Source organism: Boleophthalmus pectinirostris, unplaced genomic scaffold, assembly GCF_026225935.1.
Source record: "Boleophthalmus pectinirostris isolate CB_2022bp ecotype Guang Dong unplaced genomic scaffold, ASM2622593v1 HiC_scaffold_22, whole genome shotgun sequence".
Taxonomy (NCBI): Eukaryota; Metazoa; Chordata; class Actinopteri; order Gobiiformes; family Gobiidae; genus Boleophthalmus; species Boleophthalmus pectinirostris.
This window is the reverse complement of record NW_026571190.1, coordinates 38,903,161-38,921,138: the sequence shown is the minus strand read 5'-3', so window position 1 is coordinate 38,921,138 and position 17,978 is coordinate 38,903,161. Positions and strand designations below refer to the sequence as shown.

The window sequence follows — 17,978 nt, the reverse complement described above, 5'->3', positions numbered from 1 at the left end:
TTGTGAGCGTGTCTCTTGACAGGTGCATTTTGATATTAAAAGGAATCACAGTCTGTTTTACTCCTGATGCTCCTGACTACAGGAGCCGTAACGCTGCAAGTGGAGCGGCTTTGTCGTTTACTAAAGTCGTACAAAGACACAGAAATAAATTCATATATAAGGCGCTCTGGATTATAAGGCACACAGTCATTTTTTGATGAAATTAAAGGCTTTTAAGTGCACCGTATAGTGCGGAAAATACTTTAATACCAAATGAAGCTCATCTAGGCCAGCAGTTATTGTGGCAAATCTGGACCCAATGGCCATATTTGAAAATTTGAGCATGAAACCAAAGAGCCAATCAGGAGCGAGGATCGCCAGGATTACACCAGGACTGGACGAGGACTGGACCAGGTCTAAACCAGGACTAAACCAGAACTGAACCAGGACTGAACCAGGATTAAACCAGGTCTAAATCAGAACTAAACCAGAACTGGATTAGGACTGAACCAGGACTAATCCAGGACTACACCAGGACTAAACCAGAACTAAACCAGATTTGGACCAGAACTACACTAGGACAGGACCGGGACTACACCAGGACCAAACCAGGACCAGACCAGGACTAAACCAGGTCTAAACCAGGACTAAACCAGGAATGGACCAGGACTACACCAGGTCTAAACCAGGTCTGAACCATGACTAAACCAGAACTGGACCAGGACTGAACCAGAACATAACTGAACCAGGATTAAACTAGTTCAGCTCCAGTCAAATGAAGCTCATCGAGGCTGCCAGTTCTAGGCGCGAATTCCGTTTTAGGAATAGGAATTTATTTACCTGCAAAATGGCAAAAATAAAAACGGCAGGATCACATCGAACGAGTTAATACGAACATTTTACGACCTGAAATGATGATGACCATTCTTCAACAGAAAGTGAATTACAACCGGAACTCTAAACCACCACTTTGAGCCCATGTTCACTTCCTGTACGGGACGCGGCCGTTTATATCCGCGGTCTGTGATCAGGACTAAACGAGCCCGCGCGTTGCCAAGTCTCCCTCATATTTGAAGGTCTGTGCGTTCACCTTTAGAAGTCCTAATGAGCATAATCCAACTCCTTGACAGTGATTAATTCCATAATTTTCCTTTGTTTTAATTAGATGTGGGGTCATTTGTTTCTGTCTGAGTTCATACATCACTCCGCGGACCGTAAGCCGTGTGTGCGCGCGTGCTCCCCACCGAAACTCACCCCAATTTATTGCGTATTTGTCTTGTTAATTAGCATGACTGTGAATTCAATAGGTGCTCCGTTCTAGTGCGTTTGTGTGCGCGGGGGGGGGAGGCGCGGACTGCCCGGGGTGAGTTCTGCCGGGGTGATTGCAGACTTGTGTTTTCGTCGAGGGGGCACGGGGCAAAAAGAAAACGTTGGCTGTAACAGTGTTGACCTTGTGTGTTTACAGGCGGATTTCTCTGGCCACGCCAAAGCAGCTCTTCAAGGCGTCCAGCATGACCCAGCGCTGGCAACGGAGGGAGATTTCCAACTTCGAGTACCTCATCTTCCTCAACACGATTTCAGGTGAGTATTAAAGTTAGCGCGTTTTGTTTTTTAATCGCGTTAATCTCATTTTTAATCTCTAACTTTAGTGTTTCTGTATGTGAGTTTCTTTATTATAAAACCTGTTTTTATGTGTTGCTGGGACAATAACACACACACACACACACACACAAAAACCACATTTATACATTTTTTTATTTCGGTAATTCCACTCATTGCCGGAAAACCACACAAAACACGCGCAGTAAGAGCGATGTAAACGTCATGTTAACGTTGGCGGCGTCAGTCACACAATGGACGAGGTCGTAGAGCCAGTAGAACAGAGGCAGCAGTGCACAGGGTAAAAACACATTCGTGTCTTGGAAATTATTCTCCCGACGTGAAATATAAAAGAAAATAACAAATATAATATCGCCTGAAAACAACCTGCATAGACTCATGATGTCTGCACTACTGTCCTATACACAAACAACACACACACACACACACACACACAAATACACACAAACAAACACAAACACACACACAAACAAACACATCATCGTCATTAACCTGTGAACGCGTGGACCACGTTTCCTTCCGTAGTTACTGCGTGGACACCGACGTGCTCCCGTGAGCCGCGTGTGGATCGTGTTTTCTCGCGTACGCGGCGTAAACCGCACTTCCTCCTGTGAACCTCTAAACCAGAACTAACACCAAGACTAAAAACCAAGACTAAAACCAGGACTAAACCAGGACTAAACCAGGTCTAAACCAGGTCTAAACCAGAACTAAACCAGAACTAAAACCAGGTCTAAACCAGGACTAAACCAGAACTAAAACCAGAACTAAAACCAGGTCTAAACCAGGTCTAAACCAGGACTAAACCAGGACTAAACCAGAACTAAAACCAGGTCTAAACCAGGTCTAAACCAGGACTAAACCAGGACTAACACCAGGACTAAACCAGGACTAAACCAGGTCTAAACCAGGACTAAACCAGAACTAACACCAGGACTAAAACCAGGATTAATCCATTCCAGGACTAAACTAGGACTAAAGTAGGACTAAACCAGGTCTAAATCAGGACTAAAACCAGTGATCTCATATATAAAGCATTTCTCTATCAATAATATTTTTAATATGGTTAAGGAAAGACTGGACTTTTTATTGTCTTTAAGTTGACAAAAGTTATTATGTTCAGATTTCCTCGTCTTTGCTACTTTACAAGCAAACAGTTTCTTATTCATGGAGACTTGGGCTCAACAGACAATTTGGAGAGATTTGTTAAACAATAAATGACTTTATAAAGTCACTTTTTTAAATCTATATCAGTCTTTTGATCTGCCACAATAATGTAAAATGAATTTAAATGAAAATACCTCAAATTGAAGACTTTTCTCAGCAATTTTTAGGTGAGATTAAAATGAGATTAATTAGATTAATTAATTACAGATCATAATTAATTAATCTCTAAATTTTTTTAATTGCATGACAGCACTAATTAAAGTACTATTAAAGTATATATTAGGGTATAAGAAACATAAGAATTATAAACAAAATGGAGATTAAGTCAGGGTTCCCACGGTGATGCAAATCCTAGAAAAGTCATGTATCGTCTCTTTCACGCAACTCCAGCGTTCTGTTAAATTCTCGTGAGACTATTATGATTATTTCCGAATGTATGCACTTTTTCTTTAAAAGAGACGACAATAAATGCACTGACAATATTTTGAATGTTAAAAAAACTATAATCCCAAACCTATTAAAGTTATTAAACAGTAAAGCCTATTTATATTTACCGTATTTTCCACACTATTAGGCGCTCTGGATTATAAATCACACTGTCATTAAATGGTCTATTTTCGAACTTTTTTCACAAATAAACCGCACTGGACTTTAAAGGAAACACAACAGTTGGATGGGAGAGTGGTTTTGTTTGTTTGTGGCGTGTAGGGAGGGTGCTGTCTGGGATCTAGAAGCGGCACATTGCGCTCGCTTTTTTCGGTTCGTTCCTCCGTTCCGTTCCTCGTCGGCGTGGAGTGATGACTGTGTGTGTTTGCGTACGCTGGGACACCCGAGTGGATTCGTGTGTAGTATAGGACAGTCTGGATTGTGGGCGCGCAGTCGTTTTTTGATGGGGTTGGAGAACTTTGAGTGCGCCCTATAGTCCGGAAAATATGGTATTTTTAAAGTTAAAAAACTATAATCCCAAACTATAAGGAGAGTGGAAAGGATTAACATTTCATAGCCCTAAAAGTCTGATCAATTCTACACGTTCAGGTGCCGTAAAGTCATGGAAAATTCACTTTAGGACGTGAAAAAGTCATGGAAAAGTTTAGCAATTTTGTCAGTGAAAAAGAGTGGGAACCCTGTTAATTGTGTTAATAAATGTTATTGATTTCAAGCTTCTATTATTTCACAGTTAAATCTCTTGTTCAATGAAGTGTCCATGGGCTGAAATTTTTATTTTTTTTTAAATAGATATGTGTTTAGCGGCTGGAACTGATTAAAAAAAAACAAAAATGAATGAATCACAAATCATAAAAATGACGAGGATTAGTGAACTACTGAACAAAACAGACCTATGCATATCAGCGTTTTCAGGCGTCCACACGGTGCCGGATCAGATCTGTACTCGGATGAATTCCTGGGAGCTGGAGGCACCAGATCGTTCCGTCTCTGGAGGCATTTTGAATCGGATTAGTGCGAACGAACACTGCACCCACATCGAAAACCACTCAAATATGCACTAGTGCGGTAAACGTCTTCCTGGTTTGCGGCGAACCTGTTCTGTATTTGCCAGGCAACCGTGTTTGGATTCTTGTACAAATACTCTCACATTTGTTTGGTTTTCATGTTTTTTTTGGTGTTCTTTTCGCCTTTTGTCGCTTTTCCAGACGCAGACGTGTGTATAAACGCGAAAGAATGAACTGACTCACTACCAAACCAAATTTTCCTGTTGTTACCAATATAATAACCTTGAACCTTGAATCACACTCTCTCTTTTTTTTCTTTTTTCTTCTTTTTTCTCTCTTTCTTTCTCCTCCAGGCCGCAGCTACAACGACTTAAACCAGTACCCCGTCTTCCCCTGGGTCATCACCAACTACGACTCCGAAGAGCTGGACCTGACTCTGCCCAGCAACTTCAGAGATCTGTCCAAGGTCAGGCCGCGTACTTCTCCTGCGTTTTGTTTCCAAGAACAGGACGTGAGCGTGTAGCGTTTGGCCGGGGTAATTGCCATTGATCTTCGCTAAGTGAGGGGATGACTACTGGGCTGATCTCTATCTCCCGCGTGTTCTGCTTTCTCTCCGCTCGGGCCGCTCCAACTTCCTCATATGGTTTAGCAATCTTTTTATTCGTAATACAGTTTCCGTAATTTATTTCTTTCAATTTTGACCTTATGCAGCTCTCCAGGAAGGCGAAGTGCTACTCCCCGCGAGCTCCCGAGCAACAAATGGCGTTCGATACGACGGCCTAAGATGCACCCGCTCTGGACAAAGCACTAAAACAACTTAACAGACTCCCTTCGCAAACACACGGGCTCTTCGTATTACTCACGTCGTTCGCGCTCGCACAGATACAGGAGGAGCGGCGGCGAGGCGTGCAGGTGGGAGGATTGGGTTCGGGGTGAGATGATGAAGCGACTGTCAGGACGTTGGAACCGAAATGGCGGAATAAATCAGGTAGTGGAAGAAAAAAAAAAAAAAGCTGAAGAACTGATGTGTAAATGTTAACGGGCAGAGGCGCGTTTAAGAGCTGAACGTGGGAATATTGGTGAAGGAGTAGGAGACGGTTAAAGGGTAGCACTAACTCACACTTGGAGCTGAACCATAAAAGGTCCTGGACTCTGTTTCCGGTTGAGGTTCCTCCACCTGCTCGTCTCCATGGAGATGTTATTGTTTTGTATGGAATGTTCCGGTATGGCATTAAACGGAACCATCTTGCATTTAATTAATATTAGTTTTTTTCATTACTGCTTTAAAAAGTAATCCCTTACTTTACTTACTTTATTTACTTTACTTAGTTACCCTCTATGGAAAGTAACTTTTTATGTTACTCATTACTTTGGTAACTTTTTGGTGATAAACTCCGTCTAAGGCTAAATACCGGCACAAGACGATAGTAAGTAGTAAGTATTTTTATTTATGTAGTGCTTTTCACAGGCAGATGTCACAGAGACGCTTTACAGATCATTATTCATTCACTCCAGACCCGGTGATGGAAACTATTATTGTAGCCACAGCTGCCCTGGGGCAGACTGACGGAAGCGAGGCTGCCAATCTGCACCATCGGCCCGTCCGACCACCACGTCACTCACGCACACACCACTTTCATACAAGGCAATGTGTGTGAAGTGTCTTGCCTAAGGACACAATGACAGTTATTCCCACTGGCGCCTCCTGTGGCTCCTGGAATTCCCAGTGTCTCCATCAAAGTACTGACCAGTCCCGGACCTGCTGAGCTTCTGAGATCTGATGAGATCCTGAGATCTGATGGGATCAGGCTTTGACAAGCCGCTGTGGCCGTAAAGTCAACAAGTTCTGTAAGGGAAAGTTGGGGGTCTTTTCGGGGACGGGGCTCCCTGCTCCTGCCGTGACTGTCGACCAGGGACAGACGGTCCTCAAGTCTGCCCCCAGCGCTGCGACTGGCCCACGTACACAGGAAAGTAACACTGCGCCAAAGTGAAAAAGGAACTACTTTTCGTTATCAAATTTTCAGTAGTTGTGTTTTATACAATTTTTACCCAGAAAATGTTGTTACTTAGTGCGTTTTCAAGCCATATTATTATATTATTACCTCCTCAAAAACAGATTTAGAGTTGTGTTGTGTTTCGTTCATATGTTTGAGTAATCCTGCATTATTATAGTCAAGCTGCCCAGAGTTTTGTCTCTCAGTCAGAATGTTGAGGGACATTTTTTGAACAACATCAGTGCATAAACTCTAATATTAACACGTCATCAGAGCTCGTGTTCTTTGTCTAATTCTTGCCACATATATATATATATATATATATATATATATATATATATATATATATATATATATATATTATGTGTGTGTAATATATCCTATAATTTACATTTGTTGTTATAATACCTTCCCCCCAGTGTGAGCAGTATTGTATTTCTTTATATAAACAGCTGTATGCTTTACTACTAAATCCCATGCTGGGTATTTAAATATGAAATACATTCATTTTTACTCCTTTGTTCCTTGCCCTCTCTATCTCTCTATCTCTCTATCTCTCATCTCTCATCTCTCCATCTCTCTATCTCTGTATCTGTGTGTCTGTCTGTGTGTTTGAGGACACTCATGCCTTCAAATTGTAGCTCTGTGTTCTGTGTCACCCAAGGGACCAGGTCAAAGCAGGAGGAGCAGAGAGATGGTGCAGAGTGGAGCGGAGGAGGAGGAGGAGGAGGAAAGAGGACGAGGAGGAAGAGGAGAAAGAATAGAAAGAGGAGGGAGAGGAGGAGGGAGGAGGAGTGTGTGTGTGTGTCTATATTACATGTGTTGTATTCATGTTGTTGACACGTGTGTGATATGAGTGGAGAGGCACTCGAGCGTGGAGCACTGCAGCGTCTGGAAAAGGGCCGTTCTGTTCACCCCTCCCCTCCCTCCATCCCTCCCTCCTCTTCTCTCCCTCGGCTGTGCCCTCCAAACAGCCCCCTCCCCCCGCTGTCCTGCACTGCGCACTTTCAACACAACACAACATGTAGTCTGTGTCTGAAAAGATCTAATCAAATTATATTATTACTTACCATGAGTGTATTTGGAATTTACAAAAAAAAAAAAAAATTACAGTTTATTCTTTATGGTATTTATTTATTTTTATGTATTTATTTATTTATTTATTTATTTATAATCTCTGATAAACCAATCAGCATCAAACCAGACAGACAGCAACACAGAAGTTTAAAATAATAACACAAATATAAAAGATCATTTCATTTTTAGGTAGAATTGCTGAGCCGTTTTTGAAGCTTCTCCTGATATATATATATATATATATATATATATATATATTTTTTTTTTTTTTAAACATTCACAGGACAAAATAATGATCTTAAAATATCATTTGATACAGTCGGTTTAAAAAAGCTTGAGGATAGAAGGGATTATTTTGAATCCGTGTGTCGTTCGTTCATTTGTTTTTCAATATAAAACCAAAAATAAGAAAATGAAAAAAAAAATATATATATTTCTTCATTATTTGTCTCTAAAACCAAAATAAAAAAACAGGTAATGATTTGTTTTTTTCAGTTTTTGATTTTGGGTTTAAATGAAAATTGGAAAAAACGGATAACGACCTGTTTACGTGACTTAAACTGTGATGTTGGACTGAACCAGGACTAAACCGTTTTCAGTCCTGGTCTCGGTCCCGGTCTCAATCACAGTCTGGTCCTGGTCTGGTCCCAGCTTCAGTTCTGGTCTCAGTCCCGGTTTGGCCCTGGTTTAGTCCTGATCTCAGTCCTGGTCTGGTTCCAGTCTAGTCTCGAACCTGGTTTAGTCCTGGTTCAGTCCTGATCTCAGTCCTGGCCTCAGTCCTCGTCTGGTTCCGGTCTGGTCCTGGCCTCAGTCCTGCTCTGGTTCCGGTCTGGTCCTGGCCTCAGTCCTGGTCTCAGTCACGGTTTGGTCCTGGTCTGGTCCAGGTCTCAGTCCCGGTCTGGTTCCGGTCTTGTCCCGAACCCTGGTTTTGGTCCTGGTTTAGTCCTGGTTCAGTCCTGGTTCAGTCCTGATCTCAGTCCCGGTCTGGTCCTGGTCTGGTCCCGGTCTCAGTCCCGGTCTGGTCCCGGCCTCAGTCCCGGTTTCAATCACGGTCTGGTCCCGGTCTACGTCCTGATCTCAGTCCCAGTCTGGTCCTGGTCTCAGTCCTGGTCTGATCCCGGTCTGGTCCTGGCCTCAGTCCTGGTCTCAGTCACGGTTTGGTCCCGGTCTGGTCCAGGTCTCAGTCCCGGTCTGGTTCCGGTCTAGTCCCGAACCCTGGTTTTGGTCCTGGTTTAGTCCTGATTCAGTCCTGGTTCAGTCCTGATCTCAGTCCTGGTCTGGTCCCGGTCTCATTCCCGGTCTCAATCACGGTCTGGTCCCGGTCTAAGTCCTGATCTCAGTTCCGGTCAGGTTCCGGTCTGGTCCTGGACTGGGTTTAGTCCTGGTTCAGTCCGTACGCGGCGTTAAAGTCCAGCGTCACGGAAACACCAAACGAATCATTATCTGTTTTTAAATTTTGATGATTTTTTGGTTTTACGTTGAAAAACAAATGAACGAACGTTATTATTATTTTGCGTGTTTGTTCTTCTCGTGCTTCAGAATTTCGGTCCCGTCCTTGTTTTTACGTCGCGTCGCGTTCGGTTTTCTCCTCCTGTTTTCTCATTATCCTCTATTTGCTCAGGTCGTCTCTGCTCCTGTCGCCTCACGTCGCCAACGGAACCAGGTCATGTGAGCCGAGCGCCGTGACATTGAGGAGAGCGTGTGTGTGTGTGTGCGTGTGTGTGTGTGTGTGTGTGTGTGCGTGTGTGTGTGTGTGTGTGTGTGTGTCGCGCTGTCGTCCGTCCCCCCGGCTCCACAGGCCACACAGAATTTATGTTCCCGTCCGCTGCAGCCGCTCTGACCCCGGGGAGCATCTTATCATAAACTCTAACCCCGTCCTGACATCGCACGGCAGCCCCGAGATAACGCCATCGCCATCGCCGCCGCCGCCGCCACCGTCACGGTCACGATAAGAGCGAGCGCCGACGCCTGCGAGTGGTCAGCAACGACGCAAAAAAATATATATACATAATGTGTGATGTTAAAGGTGCACTGCGGGACGTTTCTAGTGGAGGGTGAGTCGCCTTCGTTTGTCTCCATGGAGATGCTGTGTCGAGGAGAGAAGGAGAGAGGAAAAGAAGAGAGTAGGAGATGAGGAAACGAGGAGAGTGAGAGGAAAAGGAGGAGGAAAGGAGGAGAAAGGAGATGATGAGACAAGGAGAGAAGAGAGGAGAAGATGAGGAGAGGAGGAGAGAGAAGACGAGGAAACGAGGAGAGAGGAGAGGAAAAGAGGAGGAAAGGAGGAGAAAGGAGATGATGAAATGAGGAGAGAAGAAAGGAAAAGATGAGGAGAGAGGAGACAAGAAGACAAATTGAGGAGAGAGGAGACGAGAGAGCTGACAAGGAGACAAGGAGAGAGGAGAGAAGACAAGGAGAGAGGAGAGGAAAAGGAGGAGGAGAGAGGAGACAAGGAGATGAGACAAGAAAGAGTGGAGAAGGAGATGAGAGGAGATGAGAGGAGGAGAAAGGAGACAAGGAAACAAGGAGAAAAGAGGAAAGGAGGAGAGAGGAGACAAGGAGAAGAATAGAGGAGAGGGAGGAAAGAGGAGACGAGGTGAGGAGAGAGAAAAGAAGAGAGAAGGAGATGAGGAGAGAGGAGACAAGGAGACAATGAAACAAGGAGAGAGGAGAGTAAAAGAGGAAAGGAGGAGAAATGAGACAAAGACAAGGAAAGAAGAGAGAAGGAGACAAGGAAAGAAGAGATGAGAGGAGGAGACAAGGAGAGGAGAGGAAAAGAGGAGGAGAGAGGAGAGGAAACGAGGAGGAGAGAGGAGACAAGGAAACTAGATAGGAGGAGAGAGGAGAGGAGAGAGCTGACAAGGAAACGAGGAGAGAGGAGAGGAAAGGATGAGAGAGGAGACAAGGAGACAATGAGACGAGGTGAGAGTAGAGGAGAAGAGGAGGAGACAAGATGAGGAGAAAAAGAGAGAAGGAGACGAGAGAAGAGAGGAGGAGAGAGGAGACAAGGTAACGAGGAGAGAGGAGACAAGGAAACGAGGAGAGAGGAGACGAGGAAAGAGAAGGAGTAGAATGTTCCACAGTACAGATCTGTCACGAGGGACGCTGTGTAACTTTTTTTCGGGGGTCCGTCACCTGCTTGTTTCCACGGATACGTCATCGCTCTGCCCGGAATGTTCCGCAGTGTGACATTAAACAAACAGGTGGTTTTATACCTCGGGGAAAAAAAAACACAAAAAAACACGCATTCTGACTGTGAGCGGGGTCGCCTCTCCACAGATCTGACCTCTAACTTGGTCTGGTTTGGTCTCCATGACGACAGAACGGTTTAATGCCGTAATAATGCAATAACCCTCCACCAGAAAAGTTACACAATACAGCTTTAAAATGCGCAAATTGAGTCCAAATGTCCGTCTTTGTCCGTGTGCGTGTTTGTGCGTCGTGTAAAAACGGTTTCGTCTTTTGTATCGTCGGTTTACGCGGAGCTGCAGAAGGGAGGATTTATCGAGCGTCTTTGTGCGACTCCAGATCGGCTAATGGTGTATTGATCCGAGAGAACGCGCCCCATGTGTTTATCCCCCGGGCCCCGGAGCCCAGGAGCCCAGGAGCCCGGGAGAACTCGGGGCCCCGGCGCTGTTTTCACTGTTTAAATGGATATGAGACGTAAACACGACGAAAAACGAAAAAGGTAAAAGTGACGAGACAACGGAAGATGATCTGAGCTGGTTCTTCTGTCGCGAAGAGATTATGTTTCATCACAGGAGACGAGGAGACAAGGAGAGAAGGAAACAAAAAGAGAGGAGAGGAGGAAAGAGGAGACGAGGAGAGAGGAGAGGAGGAAAGAGGAGACGAGGAGGAGAGAGGAGACAAGGAAACAGGGAGAGAGGGGAGGAGGAAGGAGGAGATGAAGAGAGAAGGAGAGGAGGAACGAGGAGATGAGGAGAGAAGGGAAAGAGGAGAGGAGGAGAGGAAAGAAGGAAACAAGAAGAGAGGAGAGGAGGAGAGAGGAGACAAGGAAACAGGGAGAGAGGAGAGGAGGAGAGGAGGAGAGGAGACGAGGAGGAGAGAGGAGACAAGGAGAAAGGAGAGGAGGAATGAGGAGACATGGAGAGAAGGAGAGGAGGAGATGAGAGAAGGAAACAAGAATAGCGGAGAGGAAAAGAGGAGACAAGGAAACAGGGAGAGAGGAGAGGAGGAACGAGGAGACGAGGAGAGAAGGAGAGGAGGAACGAGGAGATGAGGAGAGGAGGAGAGGAGGAGAGGAGAGAAGGAAACAAGAATAGCGGAGAGGAAAAGAGGAGACAAGGAAACAGGGAGAGAGGAGGAGAGGAGGAAAGAGGAGACGAGGAGTTCTACCTCTTTATCTCCCATCTCTCTGCCTTCCTCCCTCTCTCTCTCTCTCCTCTCTCTCTCTCTCTCTCTCTCTCTCTTTCTCTCTCTCTGTTTCTTCTCCATCCCTCTATCCTGGTCTAATTAAAACTCTTCAGACAGATTCATTCGTCTAATCTCGCTTATCGAACCCGAACCACCACATCCACCTCTCCACATCTCTCACTCTCTCATCCCTTCATCTCTCCACATCTCTCTCTCTCTCATCCCTTCATCTCTCCACATCTCTTCTCTCTCATCCCTTCATCTCTCCACATCTCTCTCTCTCTCCAATCTCTCTTCATCTCTCTCACATCTCTCTCTCTCATCTTCATCTCTCCACATCTCTCTCTCTCATCCCTTCATCTCTCCACATCTCTCTCTCTCTCATCCCTTCATCTCTCCACATCTCTCTCTCTCTCTCTCATCTCTCATCTCTCACATCTCTCATCTCTCTCTCATCCTTCATCTCTCCACATCTCTCTCTCTCATCTCTCATCTCTTCTCTCTCATCTCTCCACATCTCTCTCTCTCTCATCCCTTCATCTCTCCACATCTCTCATCTCTCTCATCTTCATCTCTCCACTCTCTTCATCTCTCCACATCTCTCTCTCCTCTCCTCTCATCTCTCTCTCTCTCTCTCATCCCTTCATCTCTCCCACATCTCTCTCTCATCCCTTCATCTCTCCACATCTCTCTCTCTCTCATTCTTCATCTCTCCCATCTCTCATCTCTCACATCTCTCTCTCTCATCTCATCTCTCATCCTTCTCTCATCTCTTCATCTCTCCACATCTTCTCTCTCATCCTTTCATCTCTCCACATCTCTCTCTCTCATCCCTTCATCTCTCCACATTCTCTCTCTCTCTCATCCTTCATCTCTCCACATCTCTCATCTCTCATCTCATCTCTCTTCCATCTCTCCATCATCTCTCTCTCTCTCTCATCCCTTCATCATCTCTCCACATCTCTCTCTCCTCATCTCATCCTTCATCTCTCCACATCTCTCTCTCTCTCATCCTTCATCTCTCCACACTCTCTCTCTCTCTCATCTCTCTCCCTTCATCTCTCTCATCTCTCTCTCTCTCTCCCTTCATCTCTCCACACTCTCTCTCTCTCACCTCCCTCTCATCTCTCTCTCTCTCTCATCTTCTCTCTCATTCTCCTTCATCCTCTCCACATCTCTCTCTCTCTCATCCCTTCTCTCTCATCTCTCTCTCTCTCTTCATCTCTCATCTCTCCTCATCTCTCTCTCTCTCATCCTTCATCTCTCCACATCTCATCTCTCTCTCATCCCTTCATCTCTCCACATCTCTCTCTCTCTCTCTCTCTCTCATCTCTCTCTTCTCTCATCTCTCTCTCATCTCTCTCTCCATTCTCTCTCTCATCCTCTCATCTCTCCCATCTCTCTCTCTCTTCATCTTTCATCTCTCATCTCTCTCTCCCATATCTCCCGTAATCTCTTCATCTTCTCTCTTTCTCTCTCTCCATCCCTTCATTTCTAAATTTCAGTCTGTATCTCTCTCTCTCTCTGTCTCTGCATCTCTTTATCTTTTCTCTCTCTTTTTCTCTCTTTCTCTAACCCCTCCATCTTTCTTATCTCTTTCTCTCACCCCTTCATCTCTCTATATCCATCTTTCAATCTCATCTCTCCATCTCTGTCTCATCTCCCACTTCATCTTTTTATTTTATCTGTCGCTCTCTCTCTCTCTCCATTCTCTCGCTCTCTCAATCTCATCTCTCCCTTTATCTCTCTATTTTATCTCTTACCCCCTCTCTCCTCTCCCCCCTTGTTCCTTCCTTTCTTCCCTCTCTCTCTCTCTCTCTCTCATCCTTTCATCTATATATCCTCATCTGTGTCTCTTTCCATCTCTCTCCTTCTCATCTCTCCTCTCTCTCCCTCTCTCTTCGTCTCCCCTCTCAATCTGTATCTCTCTCTCCATCTCATCTCTCCTTTTATCTCTCTATTATCCATTTTACGCTCTCTCTCTACTCCTCTGTCCCTCTCTCTCTCTCTCTCTCTCTCTCTCATCCTTTCATCTCTAAATCTCCATCTGTGTATCTCTCCATCTCATCTCTCTCTTTATCTTTTCTCTCTCTTTCTCTCTCTCTCACCCCTTCGTCTCTCTCTATCCATCTTTCTGTCTATCTCATCTCTCCATCTCTCTATCTCATCTCCCACTTCATCTTTTTATTTTATCTGTTGCCCTCTCTCTCTCTCCATTTTCTCGCTCTCTCTCTCTCTCTACTCCCCTCCCCCTCTCCACTCTTCTCTTCTCTCTCATCCTTTCATCTTTCTATATCTCCATCTATATGTGTCTCTCTCGTTTCTCTCCCGTATCTCCCTTTATCTCTTTCGCTCTCTCTCTCTCTCTCTCTCTCCATCCCTTCATTCCTAAATCTCAATCTCTCCATCTCATCTCTCTCTTTATCTCATCTCTTTATCATTTCTCTCTCCTTTTCTCTCCATCTCTAACCCCTTCGTCTTCTTCTTATCTCTTTCTCTCTCACCTCTTCATCTCCCTCTGTCCATCTTTCCATCTCATCTCTCTCTTTTTCTCGAATCCCTTCGTCTTTTCTTATCTCTTTCTCTCACTCCTTCTTCTTTCCATCTCATCTCTCCATCTCTATTTCATATCCCACTTCATCTTTTTATTTTTTTATCTGTTGCTCTCTCTCTCTCATCATTTACTCATTCTCTGTTCATCTCTCTATTTTATCTCTCCATCTGTTTCTCCCCCCTTTTCTCTTCTCTCTCTCTGTTTCTTCTCCATCCCTCTATCCTGGTCTAATTAAAACTCTTCAGACAGATTCATTCGTCTAATCTCGCGTATCGAACCCGAACCGTCGTCGTGTAACCGCCGCTCTCTCTCTCTCTCTCTCTCTCTCTCTCTCTCTCTCTCCTCGCCGCCGTCGTATTTCACCGCGACTCCCCCTCTCCCCCTCATCCCCCTCTCCGTCACGTTTTTTTTTCTCCCCCTCCTCTATTTTACGCGCCTCCTCTGCCTTTTCTTTTTTTAATGAGCGCGCTGTTATTAGACCTATAAATCAGACCAATGGGTGTGATGTATAATTCACGGTGTGTACTCAGCCTCCGCCTCCCCCTCGCCTGGCCCCGAGCGAGCCCGCCGTGCATCACTGTCACCGGGCGGAGGGGAACGCCGCTCCGCCGCCGCCGCCGCCGCCGCCGCCGCGAGGAGCCCGGGATGAGGCTACGTCCTGGAAAACAAGTGGGATCTGTGCGTTCCAGTGGAGGGAGAGAGAACGTTAAAGCGCCGTTTTTCGCTATTTTCCGATCTTTGTTAATAATAAAAATGTTTGTCGTTTCCTCGTTCCTCGTCGAAACCGCGGAAAACCTTCTGTTCTCTGCGCTCTTGTGATGTTACGCGGTAAAACAGGAAGTGCTCCATTGCGTTTAAAGGTCCCTGTTCATGTACGAACAGGACTGAACCTAGAGCATCTTAGCAGATTATGAATATATACAGTACATGCTGCATCCTCAGAGAGGATCACCAGGACTACACCAGGACTACACCAGGACTACACCAGGACTACACCAGGACTACACCAGGACTACACCAGGCCAGACTACACCAGGACTACACCACACCAGGACTACACCAGGACTACACCACCAGGACTACACCAGGACTACACCAGGACTACACACCACCAGGACTACACCAAAACTACACCAGGACTACACCAGGACTACACCAGGACCAGGACTACAACCAGGACTACTACACCAAGACTACACCAGGACTACTACACCAGGACTACACCAGGACTACACCAGGACTACACCAGGACTACACCAGGACTACACCAGGACTACACCAGGACTACAGGACTACACAGGACTACACCAGGACTACACCAGGACTACACCAGGACCAGGACTACACCACTACACCAGACTACACCAGGACTACGCCAGGACTACACCACCAGGACTACACCAGGACTACGAGGACCAGGACTACACCAGGACTTTACCAGGACTACACCAGGACTTTACCGGGACGACACCAAGACTACGCCAGGACTTTACCAGGACTTTACCAGGACAACACCAGGACTTTACCGGGACAACACCAGGACTTTACCAGGATTACAAGGACTTTTACCAGGACTTTACCAGGTCTAAACCAGAAGCACAGCCCAAGTCGATCTCCTCCGCTGATGGTTTTATGTGATAAAAACACTAAAGTCTCTCTCAGCCTGGTCCATCGTTCGAGAAAAGACCAGGAAATGTCACTTGCTTCCAGGGCGATGGACCCTAGATACACGTCCAGTATTTTTCTCCTGCTCCTCGTTCATTTGATTCACCTGACCCGCCCTCATACCCGCCCGTGAAATTCCAGAACATTAAAACCCGCCCGTTTCAGCAAATATTTGCAGGTACCCGACCCGGTGCAGGACTCTGACACACATAACTATCCAATCAAGATAGGACCGTACGTTTTTTTCTTTCCGAGCATATTTCCGGCATCATCATACACAGATGATGGTGATGTAGAGAAAAAAGTGTCCAATAGGAACTTTGTTTTCCTCCAAACTCATGCGCTCCGTTCATTTTGACTGGGCCAAACTTTGCCAAAGAGTGTAGTGAGTCAAAACGGTCGATGCTCTGAGCGTCTGTGTTCGTAACAGTAGAAAAAGTCGCTCTAAGTGCAAATATTTCTCAAATAAATGTTAAATTACTCATCTTGGTCTGTGTAATTGCGCATCCCTTGTTATTTTTTATTTTCAGGTTTATTTCAGTTCAAATATACAAATCCAAATGTAGTAAACACCATGGAAATGCAGGAATGTGGCTCTGTGTCCTGGACATGTAAAGTAATGTGGCGATTGGGTCCAGTCAAGTGGTAACGGAGGGAAACAGGGGCAGATTTTTGACATTCAAATGTCTCTTATTCAGAAACTAGAGGAACTATTGAAATAAGTAAAGTATCAGAATGTAGGAAAGAGTTACACTCCAACAGGGTCAAGTTAAACCTGTGATATTCTTTCAAGTTGTTGACAAAAAATTTAAAAACTCATGTTGGTAACGGAGGGAATGAAATATGCAGCACTTTTTGGTCAATAAATCCAAACAGTGATAACTCTTGGTTCTCACTTACATATCCTTAACAAACTGGTTTGAATATTTGCTTCATATAGTTTTCTACCATATGGTACAAGATTAGGTTGAAAAACCTCTTACTTTTTGACTCATGAGATTTTTTATTAAGAAAGGTCATGGTAACGGAGGGAAAAGTAACGGAGGGAAAATTGTACAAACAAGTAGAAGGTGCAGGATTTTACATAATTTGTCGCTTTTTTCTTCTGAATACTTTAATATTACTTCAAAATGAAAGGAAACTATTTCTATAAAATATGTCAGTCCTTCCAAAGAAAATTTTTATCATTTTAAAAATTTTTTAAAAAAAAAATCATGTACCTTCATCAACAGTTCAAAGATGGAATAACACAAGATATGATGAAATACATCCATTTATTTACATGATTTTCAGGTCTTTGAAATTTGGGAAATAATTTTTGTTCCATGTTTCATACATGGTCTGTTTAAAACGTATGGAACTTTAGAACCAAAAATGGTACAGAAAAAAGGTCAACAGTTTCATAAACTAGAGTACATATGTATCTGTTCAATACATTTTTATATCAGATGCATTAACTTGAATTTTTGGCCTTGTTGTTTACTTCTGCTTGACCGGGCCTATTGTAAAATTGTTGTTTTCCCGGATGTGTCCCGGCAGGTTCTCTTTGGCATCATTTATGGTTAGAACTATGACGATATCGGATCATTTTCAAACCGCGACTTTCATTCTTGCTTAATGAAAACATTCTTGGCAAATGCTTTCCCTTTCATCCGTCTGTAGTTCCACTTTAAGTAGTTGATTAAAATACATTTGCACTGGATCACACATTTAAAAGGCCAACATTGCTCTAGTTTATGATCTTTTAGGGCTGCTTTATTGATAAGTTACGCAAAACTTTCAAACTGAAAATAAATATAGACTGCAAATATGTACCTTAGAGCAATTTAGCAAAAAATCCAAAATAAACGATATATCCAACTGTTCTACAATACATAAAATAATTATACTTATTTATATAAAAACAATATCCAAAATAAACTTGTTAAGCTTTAATCGTTTCAACTCAATCATATGAGTTTGGAGATTGTTTGACACACAAATCGAAATCGCGACAAAAATTGTATTAATTGCACAACCTTGCAATCTATGTTATAATGTTTAAGAACACAGGAAGTGCTCCTCTGTGTTTTTAAACTCTACACACCTTCACTAGAATCA

General features: G+C 44.3%; 1 protein-coding gene across 1 annotated transcript in view; it reads left to right on the top strand.

The window, feature by feature from the left end:
• Window positions 1–17,978, top strand: part of lrba (LPS responsive beige-like anchor protein) — a 702,007-nt gene that overhangs the window by 515,156 nt on the left and 168,873 nt on the right. The window contains 2 exon segments of the mRNA XM_055158186.1: window positions 1,445–1,560; window positions 4,571–4,683. Of these exon segments, the coding sequence (XP_055014161.1) occupies window positions 1,445–1,560; window positions 4,571–4,683 (229 nt within the window).